At 44.0% G+C, this 21,154-nt stretch overlaps 1 protein-coding gene across 2 annotated transcripts in view; it reads left to right on the top strand.

Annotated features, from left to right (window-relative positions):
• MYO19 (myosin XIX) overlaps nucleotides 1-21,154 on the top strand; it is a 108,171-nt gene that overhangs the window by 20,072 nt on the left and 66,945 nt on the right. For both annotated transcript variants that reach the window (XM_040337881.1, XM_040337882.1), the window contains exons 2-4: nucleotides 12,275-12,419; nucleotides 15,158-15,306; nucleotides 18,689-18,802. In XM_040337881.1, coding sequence (XP_040193815.1) covers nucleotides 12,275-12,419; nucleotides 15,158-15,306; nucleotides 18,689-18,802 — 408 coding nt within the window. The remainder of the gene's footprint in view (nucleotides 1-12,274; nucleotides 12,420-15,157; nucleotides 15,307-18,688; nucleotides 18,803-21,154) is intronic.

Below are 21,154 nucleotides of genomic sequence, written 5' to 3'. Positions count from 1 at the left end.
TTTTTTATATATCAGTTTAGGCCGATATATATTCTTGTACATATTTTTGGTAATAAAAAATCACAATATTCATATATTAATTTGGTTTATGCAAAAGTTATCATGTCTACAAACTGTGGGATAGATTTAGGGACTTTTATTTGTATTTATTTTTTTTACTGGTAATGGCGGCAATCTGAAATTTTTAGCGGGACTGCGACATTGCGGCGGATAAATCTGACCCCAAATTACACTTTTTGGGGACCATGCTATACAAATGCACTGATCGATGTAAAATTGACACTGGCAGGAAGCGGTTAACACTAGGGGTGATCGTGGGGTTAAGTGTGTTCCCTGGGTGTGTTCTAACTGTAGGGGGGATGGGATCACTGACATGACAGAGATCACGGGGAACAGAAGATCCCTGACATGTCATCTGGCAGAATGCCTCTGTATACCGCAATCGCGGTTACCGTTGGACATCGAGTCCCCAGGCACGCTCTTGCGGCAGGCTCGCTATCTCCTGTGCAGACAGATGTGCACCTATGGCTGTTTGTTTGTTCAGGAGAGCCAACCTGTTGCTGTATAATGTCGGCAGGAGGTTAAAGCGTAGTTCCGCCTGATAGTGCAGCTGCTAACTTTTTAAAAGGGGTTGTAAACCGTTGTGTTTTTTCACCTTAATGTATCCTATGCATTAAGATGAAAAAACGCCTTGCAGTCACTATACCCCCCCCGAGCCCCCGTTTTACTTACCTAAGCACCGAATCTCCGTGGGCGCGATCAGGTGTAGCTTTCCCCCAGCTCTTGTTGGCTCTTCATTGGATAATTGATGTGCAGCCATTGGCTCCCGCTGCTGTCAATCAAATCGCGCCTGATCAGCGAAAGTTCCATTTCTGGGTGAGACGCTGTCTGCTCACATAATAATTTGTAATAAAAACATCTTTGGCATTCTAAAGCTTCCCTCCAACCACTTTGCATATTTTATATATACTGTGATTCTGTACTTGCCAAATATGCTGCAGAAATCTTCCTCCACTGAGTCTGGCTGCATCCATTTTAACTGTGGGCAGCTAAAGCTGCTTCCTGTTCACTTCCTGGATTTACACAGACACACAGAGGCACACCTCCAGTTCTGGAGCTCTCATTGGCCCTCTTATAACTCACCCCACCCCCCCTTCCTGGGAACCTCTCACAAGAGTGAGAGCTGTGCATGATGTCATAAGCCTAGGCTTTTTACCTGACAAGAAACAGGAAGTGGGCTATATAAGGTATTTACTGGCAGAAAAAATAAATGTTTTGCTATTCAAAGTTAAAACAACAAGGGCATAGGATTTAATAGATGGAAAATTGATTTTTTTTTTTTTACTAAAGATCAGCTTTAAAGCAGAGTTCCACCCATTTAAAAGTCAGCAGCTACAAAAAGTGTAGCTCCTGACTTTTAATAAACAGACACTCGCCTGTCCCACGGTCCAGCGATGCTAACGCACAAAGCCCCGCTCCTCTCCGTGACACCGGCATTGTAACTGTGGCTTCACAGCTGTGCGTGCACTGCACATGCTGTACCAGGGGAGGAAGTGGGAGCTGCCTATCAAAACTGGGCCATTTTTTTATATTTTTACATTGTGTTTAAAAAAATAAATAATTTTTTGATCACTTTTATTGCTGTCACAAGGAATGTAAACATCCCTTGTAATGGGTGGTGACAGGTACTCTTAATGGAGGGATCAGGGTTCTAAAAGACCCTAAATCCTTCCTTTTGCATTTCAAAGTATTCAGGTCGACGAAAACGGCGATTCTGAATACTGTATATATTTTTTAAATCCAGCGCCATTTGCAGCCGAGTAAATCGGAAGTGACGTTGTGACGTCGCTTCCTTGTTTACATACAGGAGACTGGAACTAAGCCTTTTTTCGGCTTCATGCCAGCCTCTGTCTATACGCCGGAAGAGGCGGATTGTCGATCGGGTTTCCCTCGGGAGGCCCGGTAAGAGCGGTGGGGGGGGGGGGGGGGGGGCGGGGGATGTGTAATGTCCCATCCCGCTCCTCCGGGATAACAACCGAGTGGCTTTTAGTCATATCGGTTGTTATCTCTGGAAAGCTAAACGGTACCAGGATGATGCCTGCAGCTGTGGGCATCATCCCGGTATAACCCCCTAAAGCCGAGGACGCATATATGCGTACGCTTGGCGAAAGGGGTAACCAGTCCTTGGCAATGATGCGCAGTCAACACTGGAGCGAGTACTTGTATGGACAGGGAGTGTTTGAAAATGGTCGGAGGAGACCAGCAGCACTGAGATACTCAAAGGTGAAAATGGCAGGTTTGAAAAATAAAAAAGTTTCATACACAGTCCTATTGTAAACTAAATTGCATTTAGTTAGTGTTTTGTAAAACAAATGACAGCCTTATAATTATAGCTGGTTAGCACTGAAACCGGTATGATAATAAAAATGTTAGTGGTCCTAAAGCTTAAAGTGATTGTAAAGCCAGAAGGTTTTTATATCTTAATGCATTAATGCAGTAGCCCCCCTAATACTTGCCTAAACCCATCTCTTTCCAGCATTGTCGCAGGAGAGACTCTCCCTCCTCATTGGCTGAGACAGCAGTGGAGTGCCATTGGCTCCCGGTGCTGTCAAGGTCAGTGAGCCAATGAGGAGAGAGCGAGAAGGGCCTAGCCACAGTTGCATGTCTAAATGGACACATGGAGCTGCGGCTCAGCTCAGGTGCCCCCATAGCAAGCTGCTTGCTGTGTGGGCACTCAAGGTGCCAGGAGCACCGAAGAGAGACACGAAAAGGAGAATCTGGGCTGCTCTGTGCAAATACACTACACAGAGCAGGCAAGTATAACATGTTTTTTTTATTTTTAAGCAAAAAAAAAAAACAGGTTTTAGTATCACTTAAAAAAATAAAAAATTACTAAAGTGTTACTAAACTAGGGTTGTCCCGATACCGATATCGGTATCGGGACCGATACCAAGTATTTGCGGGAGTACTCTTACTCCCGCAAATACCCCCGATACTAAAATAGAATACTTTCCCCCCCGCCGCCGCCGCCGCCGTTAATCAGCGCGCGGGGAACAGCTTTCGTTTGAATAGCTGTATCCCCGCCGCGTATAGACACTCCCCCTTGCGCGGGATTGGACGGATGATCTGTCCAATCCCACGCAAGGGGGAGTGTCTATACGCGGCGGGGATACAGCTATTCAAACGAAAGCTGTTCCCCGCACGCTGATTAACGGCGGCACGTGCGGCATCCAGGTGTGGGGGACATGGCTGTAATGTGGGGGACATGGCTGTAATGTGGGGGACACGGCTGTAATGTGGGGGACACGGCTGTAATGTGGGGGACATGGCTGCATTATGTGGGGGACATGGCTGCATTATGTGGGGGACATGGCTGCATTATGTGGGGGACATGGCTGCAATATGTGGGGGACATGGCTGCAATATGTGGGGGACATGGCTGCAATATGTGGGGGACATGGCTGCAATATGTGGGGGACATGGCTGCATTATGTGGGGGGACATGGCTGCAATATGTGGGGGGACATGGCTGCAATATGTGGGGGGACATGGCTGCAATATGTGGGGGGACATGGCTGCAATATGTGGGGGGACATGGCTGCATTTGGGGACACATTTAAAAAAAGTATCGGTATTCGGTATCGGCGACTACTTGAAAAAAAGTATCGGTACTTGTACTCGGTCCTAAAAAAGTGGTATCGGGACAACCCTATACTAAACCCAACCCAGGACCCTGCATTCACTATATATGGTCTCCCACAGTGCACAGAACACGGAAATGCAATTATTTTAGTAAATAAACTTCCAAATACCTTTTCTCATCAGCAGATAGACTTTTATCAGTGTCTGGTTAAAGCTTGTAGGAGTTTTAATTCTCCTCTGACTGCCCTACAAGGCTGCATGATACTTGACCTTCTATCTGGACAGTGCTGATTGATCCTGTGCTGATCACATGCACCCCCCCCCCCCCCAAAAAAAGAAGCAATACACACCAAACTGAGCATGTGCAGAATGCCCCCAAGCTTATTCACTTTACGGTCAACACAAATGACAAGGGGGCACTCTACGTCTAGAGGAAAAGAGATTTCATCTCCAAATACGGAAAGGTTTCTTCACAATAAGAGCTGTGAAAATGTGGAACAGACTCCCTCCAGAGGTGGTTCTGGCCAGCTCAGTAGATTGCTTTAAGAAAGGTCTGGATTCTTTCCTAAATGTGCATAATATAACTGAGTACTAAGATTTGTAGGTAAAGTTGATCCGGGAAAAATCCAATCGCCTCGCGGGGGATCAGGAACGATTTTTTTCCCCTGCTGTAGCTAATTGGATCATGCTTTGCTGGGGTTTTTCGCCTTCCTCTGGATGAACTGAATTGGGTATATGGCATTGTATTATATATATTATATATTGTAATACAGGGGTTGACAAATTTGCTTGGAATCTAGGAGCCAGCTAAAAAAGTTAGGAGCCAGAAAACACACCCCGTCCCGATGAGCTTGCGCGCAGAAGCTAACACATACGTGAGCAGCGCCCGCATATGTAAACGGTGTTCAAACCACACCTGTGAGGTATCGCCGGGATTGGTAGAGCGAGAGCAATAATTCTAGCCCTAGTCCTCCTCTGTAATTTAAAACATGTAACCTGTAGAGTTTTTTAAACGTCGCCTATGAAGATTTTAAAGGGTAAAAGTTTGTCGGCATTCCACGAGCGGACGCAATTTTGAAGCGTGACATGTTGGGTATGAATTTACTCGGCATAACATTATCTTTCATAATATTAAAAAAAATGGGGATAAGGTGGGGGCGCCAGAGAGGCTTGGAAATACTTGGAGACCGCTCGGCTGCACTCGGAAAGGCTCGGAAACACTCGGGAACGGAGTATTTCCGAACGGCTCCGAGTGTCCCCGACGACCCTGCACCTCTGGCCAAATGTGGTACTGCACACCACAGAGGCTTGAATCCTGCTCGTTTTGCGAGACAACACTCGCAAACCAAGTCAGGATTTATTGCTCGCATTGCGACACGCTCGTTAACCGAGTTGCTCGCAATCTGAGGTTCCACTGTATATGTTTTTTTAATTTGGGTTTATTGAAAGGCTCATTGGGTGCATGCAGGTGTCATTACCTGAACATCATTTTACTAGGAGTCGGCTGCTCCTCCCTCATAGAGACCCTGTGAAATTAAATGTGTATCCGCTGGCCATATATCCATATTCCCCTTTCACACAGGCTGTCTGTTTTTCAGGCAGACCTGATCGGATCCTGTATTGTTTTATGGAGCAGTGCATGTCGGTGGTGACCTATCCACTGACGCCCGCCGCCATCCGAACCTTTGTGCCAAAAACAGACGGATGATATTTTCCATCCATCTGGTGGATCAGATGGAAACGAATAGGCGGTCTGTTTCTATCCGATTGCCTTATAGAGGAGAGCGGGACTGTGTCCTCTCTGCATAGTGGAGCAGACACAGTCCTGTCATACACCTGCACAGCGGGGACCAGCAAAGAGATCCCCGACTGAGCAAGCGGATTCTGCATAACGGAGGTGACACAGACCTGTCATACACCTGCACAGCGGGGACCTGCATAGCGGAGCAGACACAGACTTGTCATACACCTGCACAGTGGGGACCTGCATAGCGGAGCAGACACAGACTTGTCATACACCTGCACAGTGGGGACCTGCATAGCGGAGCAGACACAGACCTGTCATACACCTGCACAGCGGGGACCAGCGGAGAGATCCCCCGCTTTGCAAGCGGATTCTGCATAGCGGAGCAGACACAGACCTGTCATACACCTGCACAGTGGGGACCAGCGGAGAGATCCCCTTCTAAGCAAGCGGATTCTGCATAGCGGAGCTGACACAGACCTGTCATACACCTGCACAGTGGGGACCAGCGGAGAGATCCCCTGCTAAGCAAGCGGATTCTGCATAGCGGAGGTGCCCGTCTGAAATGGATAGCAAACTCTCACTTTGTTTATTCATGAACCTAAGAATTTAACATTTTGTTTTTATCAGTTTACAACATTGTAATCTAGCTTTATCTCTTACTATTTATTTCATTTTATTCTTTTCGATTTTTATTTTGGAATTTGCATAAATCAATGGAAAGGGACAATGTTTTGATTTTAATTTCCTTTTTAAAAAGTTTCTTTGCCACTGTCTCAGCTTGGATATTTGCCAACGTTTAACTGGTCTTACCTGTTTGTGCTGCATTTCTTAGTTAGGAGTGAAACTTGTAAATGTCTTTGTAGGAGGAAAACAAAAGGGGCATGTAAGTAGTGAAGGTGACTTCCACCACACATTCACTGGTGGTGGATCAGTCACTACTTGCAAGATTCACCTGCATTGAATGTCAGATTTGTAAATGTGCCCATTAGTGGCTCATTAGTGGCTGACCTCTTTTGCAGTTGAAGTGACAACCTGATGAATGTATTTGGAAAGTAATTTTAAATTCTGTTTGCTTTTAGCATTTGATTTTGGTACAAATTTAAATTCCAAAACAAATTGACATGCATTGTTAGAAATGTTTGTTTGATAAACCTTCCACCCTACTCCTTCGGATTTCACTGCAGTTGAAAATGAGCATAGATGTGACCTCACTAACAATTAACCACTTGCCGACCGCATAACGCCATTCTACAGTAGCAAGGTGGCTCTCCTGTGCCGGATCACATACCTAGTACATGATCTGGCACTTCTTCTGTGATTTGTCACAGCAGATACCGATCAGTGGGTGCAAGCCAATGGATGTCTGGAGGCACTTACTGATCGGCGAGGAGGATGACAAAACCGAGCTCTGCCTATCAGCGGGAGGATTTTGTTTCCCTGCAAAATAAAAATCCAGCACATTCCTTAGTAAAAGCACCACATGGTAAACACAAAAACACTGGTTAGGCCGCGTACACACCATCGGTCCAAACCTATGAAAACGGACTGAAGTTCAGTTTCATCGGTCCAAACCGTCCGTGTGTACGGCCCATCGGTCTTTTGTCCTTCGGACAAAAATGATAGAACTTGCTTTAAAATCGAACCGATGGACCACTGACCGATAGGTCCAAACCGATGGTTAGTACACAAAAGCATCGGTTCAAAACCCGCGCATGCTCAGAATCAAGTCGACGCATGCTTGGAAGCATTGAACTTCGGTTTTTTCAGCACGTTGTGTGTTTTACGTCACCGCGTTCTGACCCGATCGGATTTTGAACTGATGGTGTGTACGCACATCAGACCATCAGGCCACTTCAGCGGTGAACCGATGAAAACGGTCCTCCGGACCATTCTCATCGGATGGATCGACCGTGTGTACGCGGCCTGAGGCACACATTTAACCCTTTTATCGCCCTAGATGTTTAACCCCTTCCCAGGCAGTCTCATTAGTACAGTGACAGTGTATATTTTTAGCGCTGATCACTGTATTAGTGTCTGGTTCCCACAAAGTGCCGCAATATCGCAGTCCCACTATAAGGCGCTGATCGCCACCATTACTAGTATAAAAAAAAATGTAGATACCGTATATACTCTATAACAAGTTTTTCAGCACATTTTTTTACATAAACATACATTATTTTTTTTTTTTTAAATAAAAACATTATAATTGGTCTGTGTGTATGTATTCACCCCCTTTGTTATGAAGCCCATAAAAAGCTCTGGTGCAACCAATTACCTTCAAAAGTCACGTAATTAGTGAAATGATGTCCACCTGTGTGCAATCTAAGTGTCACATGATCTGTCATTACATATACGCACCTTTTTGAAAGGCCCCAGAGGCTGCAACACCTAAGCAAGAGGCACCACTAACCAAACACTGCCAGGAAGACCAAGGAACTCTTTAAACAAGTAAGGGACAATGTTGTTGAAAAGTACAAGTCAGGGTTAGATTATAAAAAAAAAATATCCAAATCATTGATCCCTAGGAGCACCATCAAATCTATCATAAGCAAATGGAAAGAACATGGCACAACAGCAAACCTGCCAAGAGACGACCTCACACCAAAACTCACGGACCAAGCAAGGAGGGCATTAATCAAAGAGGCAGCACAGAGACCTAAGGTAACCCTGGAGAAGCTTCAGAGTTCCACAGCAGAGACTGGAGTATCTGTACATAGGATGACAATAAGTCGTATGCTCCATAGAGTTGGTCTTTATGGCAAAGTGGCCAGAAGAAAGCCAGTACTTTCAGCGAAAAACAAAATGGCACGTTTTGAGTTTGCAAAAAGGCATGTGAGAGATTACCAAAATGTATGGAGGAAGGTGCTCTGGTCTGATGAGACTAAAATTGCACTTTTTGGCCATCAAAGAAAACGCTATGTCTGGCGCAAACCCAACACATCACCCAAAAAACACCATCCCCACAGTGAAACACGGTGGTTCCAGCTGGCCGGGCACAGTGAGATTCCCCCCCCCCCCCCCGCAGTGTACACACCAAGCAGGAGCCCCTGTACCTGTTACTCCTGCTGGATGGTGGTGATCCATGACAAAGCAGCTGATGAGATACTTTACTTAAAGCGGAGGTTCACCCGCACATGACCCTTTTCCCCCTTAGATGGATGCTCGTTTTGTCTAGGGCAATCGGCTAGTTGTTTTAAAATATGAGCTGTACTTACCCGTTTACAAGATGCATCTTCTCCGTCGCTTCCGGGTATGGGCTGCGGGAATGGGCGTTCCTATTTTGATTGACAGTCTTCCGAGAGGCTTCCGACGGTCGCATCCATCGCGTCACGATTTTCCGAAAGAAGCTGAACGTCGGTGCGCAGGCGCAGTATAGAGCCGCACCAACGTTCGGCTTCTTTCGGCTACTAGTGACGCGATGGATGCGACCGTCGGAAGCCTCTCGGAAGACTGGCCGATTCCCCTAGACAAAACGAGCATGAATCTAAGGGGATTGTTTGAAAAAATAGATTAATGGGTGAACTCCCGCTATAAGGCTTATGTGTTAAAGGCTTCTGGTGAGTTTGACCCCCTGGGGGGGGGGGGGTGTTCATCACGCAGTGGATTTCGATTATTGCAGTTTTTGGTGGAAGGTGCACTCTAGGACATCCATCTTTATTCACCTTTAATACTTATTAACTTTTTACATCACCTGCACTACGTTCAAGACTTTACATCCGTGGTTTCACCACGGGTCTATTATTATCATCAATGGGGTGACGCCATTTTTTTTTGCACCAGTGCCACCTGCCAGTGCCAATTAGTGCCACCTGCCAATCGGTGCCACCTGCCAATGCCAACTAGTGCCAACCAGTGCCACCTGCCAGTGCTAACTATTGCCATCCAGTGCCACCTGCTAGTGCCAATTAGTGCCACCTGCCAATCAGTGCCATTTGCCAGTGTCACCTGTTAGTGCCAGCTGCCAGTGCCACGTGCCATTCAGTGACATCTGCCAGTGCCATATGCCAATCGGTGCCACCTGCCAATGCTAACTAGTGCCACCTGCCAATGCCATCCAGTGCCACCTGCCAATCTGTGCCAACCAGTACCACTTGCCAGTGCCACCTGTTAGTGCCTGCCAGTGCCACCTGCCAATCAGTGCCAATTAGTGCCCTCCAGTGCAACCTGCCAGTGCCAATTGGTGCCACCTGCCAATCGGTGCCACTTGCCAGTACCACCTGTCAGTGCCACCTGCCAGTGCCAATTGGTGCCATCCAGTGCAACCTGCCAGTGCCAATTAGTGCCGCCTGCCAATCAGTGCCACTTGCCAGTGTCACCTGTAAGTGCCACAAGCCAGTGCCACCTGCCCTAAAAATTGTAAAATCGGCCTAAAATATCGACCGCAAAAATCGGCATCATATATCGACCATCGCCCACCCTGATTTCTAAATATCGGCATCGGCCAGAGAAAAACCCACATCGGTCGACCTCTATTTCACACCATGAAAATGTACTCCAGATCCGTTCCGGATGCGTTTCTGCATGCTCATTGTGCGTTTTTGATGCATTTCCGGATGCAATACTGATGCTTTTTTCCTGTGTGTGTGTGTTTTTTTTATCAGGGCCAGTTCACACCACATGCAGTCCAGTGCATTTTTTTTTTTGTGCATCAAAAACGCATGGAAAGTAGGTTATACAATTTTAGTTCACAGCAGTGCATTCAGTTCCAGTTCCAGAAAAAAAGTAGAACATGCTGCATTTTTCCCGCACTGGACTGTACTGGAACTCTGTAAAATGCACCAGAATGCACTGAAACACATCAAACATGCATCAGACCCCAGTACAGTGGGGGAAAAAAATGAAAAAAGAAGGAAAGCATCTGGAATGCATCCGGAATCGCGTCGAAAATGCGTTTAAAAATTCAGAAGCGCATCTGGAAAGGATATGGTGTGCGTTTTTGTGGTGTGAACCAGCCCTATAACCTACTTTCCATGCGTTTTTGATGCAGAAAAAACGCACTGGACTACATGTGGTGTGAACTGGCCCTTAGACTTGCGTTTAACGTTATCACACCTCTGAAAAACTGTCTGCGAAGGATTGTCCTCGCTGCTTGTTTTAACCTTGTAATACTGCACCGTCTGTAGAGAGGTTGTGGCACAGCCCCAATCGCTTAAATGGGTCATGTTCATCGGTGGTACATCTCGCCAAATGCAACAGGGGGTGTCATTTTTGTTGCAAAGCATCGCGGCTGCGGGATCTATACATCCCCATCTGGATGCCTTTGCGGGTTAACCATCTGTTTAAGTGTAAACAAGCCCAAAAAGTGATTGAATTATAAGGCAAGGAAAACCTGTATTGTAGAAAGTTCTAAAAAAAAAAAAAATACACAAACTTAAACAAATTGCTCGTAAGCTCAAACTAACCTAATAATGTATGTTCACACCATACCTGCACTAGCTGCTTGGGTGGTACATTGTTTTCATTGAGGCACAGTAGATATGAGTGGAAATTTTGTTGATGGGTTAGATCAGTGTTTCAGTATTTTCAGTCTTGAGGCACCCCAGTCCAAGGCTTGGTTCACATTACGGTGTGTCGCAGAACACGCGCAAAATCGTGCACATTCCTGACGCACAGACAAATGCTCTGCTCTTTAGGGGTACCATTAATTCTTGGAATTGGAAAACGTGGGGTGCTTTTGCTGCAGTGCAATTTAAAAAAAAAATGTTTGGGGACTTGTTTCCCTGCATTTTGTGGGTACGGAAATTAATGGACTGCCCTACATGCAGCTTCAAAGATGTGAACCAAGGGCTTGTTCACATGCCATAGGGGCGGTAAAACCACATGGTTGAGCTGTTTTACCACCCCTAACTTCTCCACCTTTAGCTGCAGAGGCAGCAGCTGAGGGTGTTCACATGCTGTGGTTGCAACTGGAGGTATACAGAGGGTTATGGGGCTGCACTGCAACTACTCCGCAACTGTGTGCATTGCACGGTTGCGGTGTAGTGATGCTGCATTTACGGGCTTAAAACAGGTGGTAAAGAGGCAACAAAATGCCTCTTTACCGCCTGTCAAATGCCTCTGAAAAGAGATCTGTGCATGGATTGCTTTTCAGAGGAGCAGCAGTCATTGCTGCTATCAAACAAGCCCTACAAAAGCCATTCTGATGGTACAGGAATGGGGGGGGGGGGGGTCAGGATTAAAAGTAACATACACACATACATACAGACACATGCATACACACATACATACAGACACATGCATACACACATGCTTACACACGCATGCGCACACACACACACACATACAGACAGACACTCACATGTCCATTTTAAAATTAATCTAGCTTCTAGCTCAGTACCTTTCCAGATTCCTCATTCAGCCGGGTACTGCATTCTAGGGGAAAGCAGAGAGCACAGCATGCTCCTCTGCACTTTACTTTCACTTTTGAAGCCGACAAAGCTTGTCACAGTTCGGCAGGAGAGCAGGCTCATCTGACCGCCTTCTCTCCACTGACCCCGCGGCACACCTGAGAACCTCTGACGGCACACCAGTGAGCCGCGGCACACTGGTTGAGAAAGGCTGGGTTAGATGGACTTGCACACTTCAAAATCTCATCACTGTATGAATAAAGAATGGACATTTTAAAGCGTATATTGGCATTATGGAAATCTATAAATAATTGATACGATTTTCAAAGCGAATATTCACTTGATTTGATTTACACAAAGTGCTGTTAATTAGTGTGGTTGATGTAATTCTGGCAATGGGATGTTTTATGGTTAAAAACAAGCATAGATGGGCCAAGAGAATTGGGTCTGGAATTGGTATTTGGAGATGGACTGAAAAAAACTACATATAGTCAAAAGAATGCATTTTTTATTTCTACATTTTATTTATTTTTTGTAGCCCAATGGAGACATGAGGAAACCATCCATCCCTGTCAATCTCAATGAATCCTTTGGGGAAGAAATAAATGCATTTTTAATTGATGAAAAGGAGCTTCATTCCTATGATGACCTTACCAAAGTAAACCCCGTGACCACTAAAACAGGTAAAACATTCATGTTTTATTAATGTAGTAATACAAACATACAAAATGTGTAATATGTCTGGAAAAATTAATAAAAGAAAAACAAATCTCTGCAAACATGCACACGTGTCAGCACAAGTCTCACCATTGGAGGACAAGCAGGCTTTTTTTTGCCAGGAGAGCCAGAAAACTGACCATGGCCAGGTTGCAATAGAAAAACAAGGGGACTAGAATAAACACTAGGTATTCCACACAAAGGAAGAAATATAAAGAGAACAGGATATTTTATAAGCAAAGAACATGGTACAACAGGCACATATCAGCAATATTAAATGTTGGGTAACACATTCTTCAAGGGCTTGTTCAATCCGGGACACAGTGCAGGAAACCTGCATTTTGTGCACGTTTCCTGCACCACATTCCAAACGCACTAGGTATGCAATCTGCTACAGGTGTCAATAGATTCCTAATGACACCCCAAATGCAGATCGCAAATGCAATGCACTTTCCTGCATCAGAGGGCATGGAATAGCAGTAGCATGCAATCTGGTTGCAGTGTTTTTTTTTTTTAAAAGTAGTGCGTGCACTAACTACTTTTGGTGCACTTTCAGCCCATTCAAATGAATGGAGTGAAAATCACCATTCCGTTGTGACACTAAATGCACAAAACGGACATCGGCTGTAATGTTTGGTGAGTTCGTTTTTTTTAAACAATTTCATTTTGTATGTAATCCATTGATCAAAAAAAAAAAAAAAAAACATGTTTTTTTACAAACAAAATTAAATTTTTTGTTCATGATTTCATAGTTGAATTTTTTTCCCTGCTGATTTTATTTTTATGTTTTAAGGGTAGGAGGGGAATAAGGAGTTCAATGGTCTGATTATGGTAAACCAAGGGTTAAAGTGGTTTTAAAGCATAACTTTTTTTGCACTAATGCATTCTGTGTCTCAGGATCCCCCTCAGCCTCCGTTATACTTACTTGAGCCCATTCCAGATCCAGCGATGTGCATAAGAGCAGTGGCTCACTCCACCCTCACTGGGCAGATTAATAGGAGTAGAAGCCAATGGCTACTGCTACTGTCAAATCCTGTGATGAGGGAGTGGGGGGTGGGGCTGAGACAGACAGGGTGGCTTGGGAGCAAGCCTGCATAAGTGCCAACCTAGAAAGCGGCTTTCTAGGGGGGGCACTTGCCAAAGAGAAGGAGCCAAGAGTGCTGGAAGAGCAGCCAAGAAGAGGAGGATCTGGGCTGCTCTGTGCAAACCCACTTCACAGAGCAGGTAAGTAATAACATGTTTGTTTTTGTTGTTTTATTTAAATAAAAAAAACAAACAAAGCTTTAATATCACTTTAAAGAGTTAAATAGTTAATGTAACTATTTATTTTTACTGGTAAGGTTGCTGTAAGACCCCTTTCACACTGGAGTGGTTTGCAGGCGCTATTACGCTAAAAATAGCGTCTGCAAACCGACCCTAAACAGCTGCTGCTGTGTCTCCAGTGTGAAAGCCCACAGGGCTTTCACACTGGAGCGGTACATTAGCAGGACAGTAAAAAAAAAGTCCTGCTAGCCGCATCTTTGGATTGGTGAAGGAGCGGTGTGTATACCACCCCTGCCCATTGAAATCAATGGGACACCGCGGCTATACTGCCGGCAATGCGCCTCTGCAGACGTGCTTTGTGGTGGTTTTTAACCCATTCTCGGCTGCTAGCGAGGGGTAAAACTGCCCAGCTAGCGGTCGAATAGCACCACAAAATTGGCGAATAGCACCACAAAATTGGCGGTAAAGCCGCTGACGCACCTCCCTCCCCGGTGTGAAAGGGGCCTAACTGGAGTTGTATGCAGATCAAAGCTCACTCCTTTGATTTGCAGTTCAATAGAAAATAATAAATACAGCGTAACAATATTGTTACTTTTGGGTTGATTTACTAAAGGCCAATAACAATAATTAAAGGTACAGTGCAGTTGCTCCAGAGCTTAGGAAATGAGGTAAGGCTTCACTTTCCAAAGAATCAAAAAAAAAAAACAGCATTTTGCTTGCACATGATTGGATAATGGGTGGCAGCAGAGCTTCCTCTCATTTATTAAACTCTGGGGCAATTGCTCTTGCAGAGTGCACAGTCAATTTACTCTATTAATACAAAACACAAATAATTATATCAGGTAAAATGTAAATGAATGTCACAATTTGTTGGCTCTAGGCAACAAATTAATTTCTTCTTTTAGACCAGGGGTCTCCAAACTGTGGCCAGGGAGCCAGAAGCCTTGCTTTTATCTGGCCCTTGGAGCACAATTCCCCCCACTGACGCCAATGAAGGGGCACAATTCCTCCCAATGAAACCAAGGATGGGACATCATTTCTCCCAGTGACACCAATAAGGAGGCACAATTGTTCCCACTGAAACAAACAATGGGGCTTTATTTTTCTCATTGATGTCAGGACCTCTTCTACCCCCAATGTCCACAGTCGGGCCCCCTTAAAGTCTGAAAGACCGTAAACTTTCCCTTTGTTTAGAAAGTTTGGAGACCCCTGTTTCAGACAAAACCTAAACATTTACCTCCTCTTGAACTGCTGAATTGATTGCTGAGAGTGACCCTATGGCGCCCACTTGCAGCAGGTACAGACTGGTCAGATTTGTTTTTGAAAATTGTCCCCGCTACCTACATTCACCACAAAAATCAACCTGAATTGACCGGTCACTGTGAACGTGGCTAGACTGGGATGAAGATGAATCTTACCTGTAATTTGTGTTTTCCTACAGTATTGAAATGTCTTCAAGCAAGATATGCAGCTGAGCTGTTCTATACCAATGCCGGGTGTACAGTTATTGCAGTTAATCCTTTTCAGCCAGTAAATAAATTGTACAGTAATGAAGTTATGAAGCAGTATCACAGTGCACCTCAGTCTCAGGTAATTATAAACCAACTTTTTTTATATTCATTGCAGTAACTCATTTTAAAGGACTGGTCCACCCAAAAGTCTTGTTTTTAGGGCTGCAACTAAGATTATTTTATAATCGATTTAGTTGGTCAATTATTGTTTCGATTAATCGCATAATAGCCTTTCATTTTTTTGGGCCAATTTGTTGTTGTGCAGATTACAAAACACAAATTGCCGCAAAAACACATTACATGCCTTTCTGCAGCTTCTCCATTGAAGTATATTGAACAAAAAAAAAAATAGCACCGTTTTGCGTTAAAAAGTCCTTGCCCTTTCCAAATACGCAGCAGCTGAAAAAAAATCTTGGCTGTGAACATGTCCCATAGGAAAACATGTAAATGAACTGTAGTGTGTTTCTGCAAAAAGCACCAAAAAACAGAGGTGTGACCCCAGGCCTGAGATGTTTAGTAACATAATGGGGTTAAAAAAACAAAAATAAGTGCAAAAAGAGCAAATAATGGCTACTGTAAGGGGTTATTTTTTTTTTTACTGTGGGACAGTGAAAGTAATATTTACAGTAGCAATTTGCTTTTTTGTACTGTAAAGGGCAATTTTTTTAACCCCATTATGTTACTGGCCGATTAATCGATTATGAAAATTGTAATCGATTAATTTCATAATTGATTAGTTGTCGATTAATCGATTAGTTGTTTCGGCCCTAGTTGTTTTAGGTATAGGTGAAGTAGAATTGGCTAAGGCCCCATACACACGAGAGAATTTATCCGCGGATACGGTCCAGCGGACCGTTTCCACGGATAAATCCTCTCAAAGATTTCCGCAGATTTCTATGCGATGGAGTGTACACACCATCGCATTGAAATCCGCGCGGAAATCCTCTGGCGATGACGTGTCGCGCCGTCGCCGCGATTATCACGCGGCGACGGCGCGACGCTGTCATATAAGGAATTCCACGCATGCGTCAAATCATTACGACGCGTGCGGGGAATCCCTTTGGACGGATGGATCCGGTGAGTCTGTACAGACGAGCGGATCCATCTGTTGGGATGGATTCCAGCAGATGGATTTGTTGTGCATGTCAGCAAATATCCGATCTGCTGGAATCCATCCCAGGGGAGATATATCCGCGGAAACAGATCCGCTGGCGTGTACACACCATAGGATCTATCCGCTGAAACCCATTTGCTGGGATTTATCTGCGGATGGATTCTATCGTGTGTATGGGGCCTAAGTCTTCTTATGGCTGGTTGGAAAAGCCTTTATCCATAGTTCTCCACTCATTTAATTTAATTTTTTTTAAGTTTCTGTATTCTTCATGTTTGTGTTTGGACCTGACCCATCTACTTTCATTTCTGCATTGCAGTATGAATTTATACAACTCTCAACTAGCATGTAATATTTTTTGGTTCTAGTATGCTTCGGCCTTGTCCAGTTATTCCTACAATTGCAGAAAATATCTACTTTATTTACCTTCCCTGTGCTATTACATTAGTCTGCCCGGCTCTGCTGTTACTGTGTAAAGTGGGTCATCTACTGTAAATTTTTTCTTGTTCCGCCCTACTGGTTGACCATAAGAAATCTCTTGATTTCCCAATCTGTGCCAAACAACTTGGATGGGGTAATCTCTCGTTGTGGCTATTGTATACTGACAGTCGACAACCATAGCTGTTCGAATAACAGTTTTCTACCTGGCTCCCTTGATTTTTAGACCAAAGGATGTCAAGCAGAAGGGTGCTGACAGGAACACCTATAGGTTGAATTTTGACTGGTTCATCAGGAAAAGGGCAAATTAGCTCGGTATATGGCCAGCGTAAAGTATATGTGAACTCAACACTCCCCTTCTAAAACATCCCATTCAGTTTAAAATAGAAATGCAAGGCAAAGTGTGTGTTTGTATATGATTGACAAATATGTGTGTGTGTGTGTGTATATATATATATATATATATATATATATATGTATGTGTATATATATATATATATATATATATATATATATATATAATATAAATTATACACACATGCATACTTTTATTTTTTTATGCATGGCCATAGGATTTCTGTTCTCTGCTACATAGGGGCTTAGAAAAGTGGGGGTGGAAACTGCTAGAGGCAGAGGGAGAGAGCAATACACTGATCTTTCCACTGAGGAGCTGTTAAAGGGGGGGGGGGGGCTGTCGTGTTATCACAAGTCTTGGCTGTTGGGCTAAAGGCAGGGTGTTCTCCTAGCACAGCCAGAAAACTGACCAAACTGCGATGAATGAGCATCTACATGCCCCACCGTGCTCAGTTTGAAGTAGAAACGTAGGGCTGCCAGGTATTTCACACAAAGGAATAAATGCAAAGAGAAGAGGATACTTCACACAATTACATGGAACAACATACACCTCAGGAATGTGAAATGTTGGGGTAATATATACTTTAAGTTTCACTATAGAGAAAGTCAAATGTTAGCAGGCATACCACCCTCCATTGTCCGGGCAATTGGTTATTTAGGCAGACATTGCTGTATTGTGAAAGGCTGGGGGCAGCATTGCATGTTACTATATCTCCTGAAGAACCATATATTTTTGAAGAGCTCAGGGGGCAGGAAACCATGTGGTTGGTGAGTAAAAAAACATTTTTGTGTCTATTAAAATGTAAACCTGTTTGTATCTACTTTGGACAAATAATTGACAAAACGTGGTTTGAAGGCACAATACAGGACAAGCCTTCAATTTCCCATGTAATGACACAGCAGCGCTGTCATTTCTGACTGCCCACACTTGAGTGTAAAGCCTCATACACACGGTTCGATTGTTGGGAGGGGATTGTCTGTTGACAGACTGTTGTCCTAAATTCTTAATTTTGATACGCTCCTTTTAGACATTTGTTTTCCAATTTTCAGCCAACGGCGCCATGTCTGATTTTCATATGGTCAGTACACAAATCCATTACACAAAAGTACAAACAGCATGCTCGGAATCAATGCTCACCTAACACGAAATTAGCAGAAGGGACCCAAAGGGTGGCGCTCAAGAGCTGAAATTCCTCATAGTACGTCACTACATTCGTGTTAGTGGCACGACAATTGTGTAACGTTAGTATGCAAGACAAGATCCAGGCACACGCCCTTTTGACAAAAATCTGACGCTCGGTTGGCCAACAATCGTACCGTGTGTACGAGGCTTTAGGTTTCACCAGTGGGCACTCCAAGTAAACAAATCGTCTAAACCTAACAATCTAAGCTACACACGTTATCACTGCATCAGCTTTACAAAGAAAATAATCAAGAAATGGTGACCGTTTACATATTATAAACTAGTATGCTATGAGCTGCATTTTGGATTATTGTACTGAATAAAAAAAATCTTAACTATTTTAATCTGTATATTTTCTTGTTTGCTTAATTTTAGAACTGTAAGCCACACATCTTCACAGTTGCCGAACAAGGTTACAGAAATGTACAGTGCCAGCTTCACCCAGTAAACCAATCTATAATTGTCAGTGGGGAAAGTGGGGCTGGAAAGGTGAGTGTTAAATGTTTGCTCTAGTCATTTGAATAAAATAAAGTAGATCCATCTCTAATATGTAGCTTATGTTAACCTGTAGCAGCAAAAAGCCTGTAAAAAATGTATGCTAAGTCAGAATCCATTGGAGGTTAAATTCTCCCTCTGTAAGTGCTAGTTTTCTGGCTGTCACCCTTTGTGCTTTTGAATTGCTGATCTAGTAAAAAGCATCTAGATCGGTGGTTCTCAACCTTTCTAGTGCGTGACCCCTTGATAAAATTTCCCAAGTTGTGGGGACCCCTAACAGTAAAATTATTTTCGTAGCGTGGGTTGTCAGCACCCAAGGCAAGACAAGTAATTTGCGTCCCTAACCCACGGACATTTAGCGCTCCCTGAGTCCCTTCCACTCGTTCAGTATTAAAACCCCTTCTGGTACATTTTGGGATGTATTACTCTTTAGCTCTATAGCTGTCTTTCTTGTTCTCTTACTCTTTCTCTCCCTTTTTCTTTGTTCCTCCCCCTCTTTTCCTCTTCCTTCCATGTATTCTCTATTTTTTTCTTCTCTTACTCCTTGGTTGGGGGGGGGGGGGTCGGGAGAGTTGGGATGATTGGCAATGCTGGGGGGAGTTCTGATCAGCCAACTTAGGTGCTCTTGATGAAGGTCATCTGCTGATCTGGGAACTGTAGTTTCCATTAGAAGTCCCCACTATAATCACAGGTAGCGTTACTCACTGTGTCTCCGACTTGGTGGTGACACCTATGCCGAAATATGGAGATAGGTTCTCCTCCAGCCCCTCCCTCTTCACATTCCTCACCAGTCAGCTGACCTCTAGTCTCTGCCCCCCCCCCCCCAGCCATGCCGTGAACCGAATGGGCGGCTACGAAGAAGCTGAGTGGGCAGCCGCAGGCTCCAGGAACAGCCCAGCTGGGTGACCACAGGCTCCAGGGACAGCCCTGCTGGGCGGCCGCAAAAAGCCTGGGAGAGCAGTGTGGGCTTCAGGAACAGCCCAGGATTCAGTGACCCCTGGCAAATCATCATTCGACCCCCAGTTTGAGAACCACTGATCTAGATGGTAGGTCAAATAATTGCAGATTTTAAAAGATAAGTGTTTAGCTTATTTGGAAGACCACAACTCTGTTGCTTTCAATGTTGTCCACCCATAGAAGTCTGAGAATTTTTCTTCTGCATACTTAGGGATGTGGTGACAACACACTGTTCTGACATGGTGAAATCCCTCTTTTTCTGCTGCACTGTACCACTGTACCCAAACAGAATTTTTTGCATTTTGTTCCCACAAAGAAAGCTTTATTTTGGTGGTATTTGATCACCTCTGTGGTTTTTATTTTTTGCTAAACAAATAAAAACAGAAAATTTTGAAAGAATAAATAAAAAAGTTTTCTTTAGTTTCTGTTTATAACATTTTGTAAATTAGTAAGTTTTCTCCTTCACTGATAGGCGGCGTATCAGACTGACGCGCCTCATCACCGATCGCCGAGCGCACGGCGGCTGTGATCCTGCTGGACGTCATATGACGCCTAGTCAAGATAATTGAACCGGGCGGGAAGTGGTTAATCATTTTTTTTTATTTAGACCAAATTGTATTTTGTTACATTTCTTTGGTAAAAATAATTCAAATTGCTGTATATTATTTAGTCTGTGTGAAGGTTATAGAGTCTGCAATCTATAGTGTGTGTGTGTATGTATGTACAGTGGATATAAAAAGTCTACACACCCCTGTTAAAATGTCAGGTTTCTGTGATGTAAATAAATGAAACAAAGATAAATCATTTCATAACTTTTTCCAAACTGAAATCTTTTAGGCGGAGGGGAGTAAAAATATAATTTTTTTATAATACGGTTGCATAAGTGTGCACACCCTTAGACGAATACTTTGTTGAAGCACCTTTTGATCTTAATACAGCACTTAAGCCCTGTACACACGATCGGTTTGTCTGAAAACAGACCGATGGACCGTTTTCATCGGACAAACCGATCGTGTGTGGGCCCCATCGGTTTGTTTTCCATCGGTGAAAAAAAATAGAACATGTTTTAAAATCTTCCTATGGATAAAAAAACGATAGAAAAAAACGATCGTCTGCTCAGAATCAAGTCGACGCATGCTCGGAAGCAGTGAACTTCATTTTTCTCAGGACGTCATAGTTTTTTACGTCACCTTGTTTGAACACTGTCGGATTTGTGACCGATGGTGTGTAGGCAAGACTGATGAAAGTCAGCTTCATCGGATATCCAACGAAAAAATCCATCGGATTAGATTCCATCAGATCTCCAATCGTATGTACAGGGCTTCAGTCTTTTTGGGTATGAGTCTATCAGCATGGTAAATCTTGACTTGGCAATATTTGCCCACTCTT

This window comes from Rana temporaria, chromosome 2, assembly GCF_905171775.1.
Source record: "Rana temporaria chromosome 2, aRanTem1.1, whole genome shotgun sequence".
NCBI lineage: Eukaryota > Metazoa > Chordata > Amphibia > Anura > Ranidae > Rana > Rana temporaria.
This window is presented reverse-complemented; position numbering and strand designations above follow the sequence as displayed.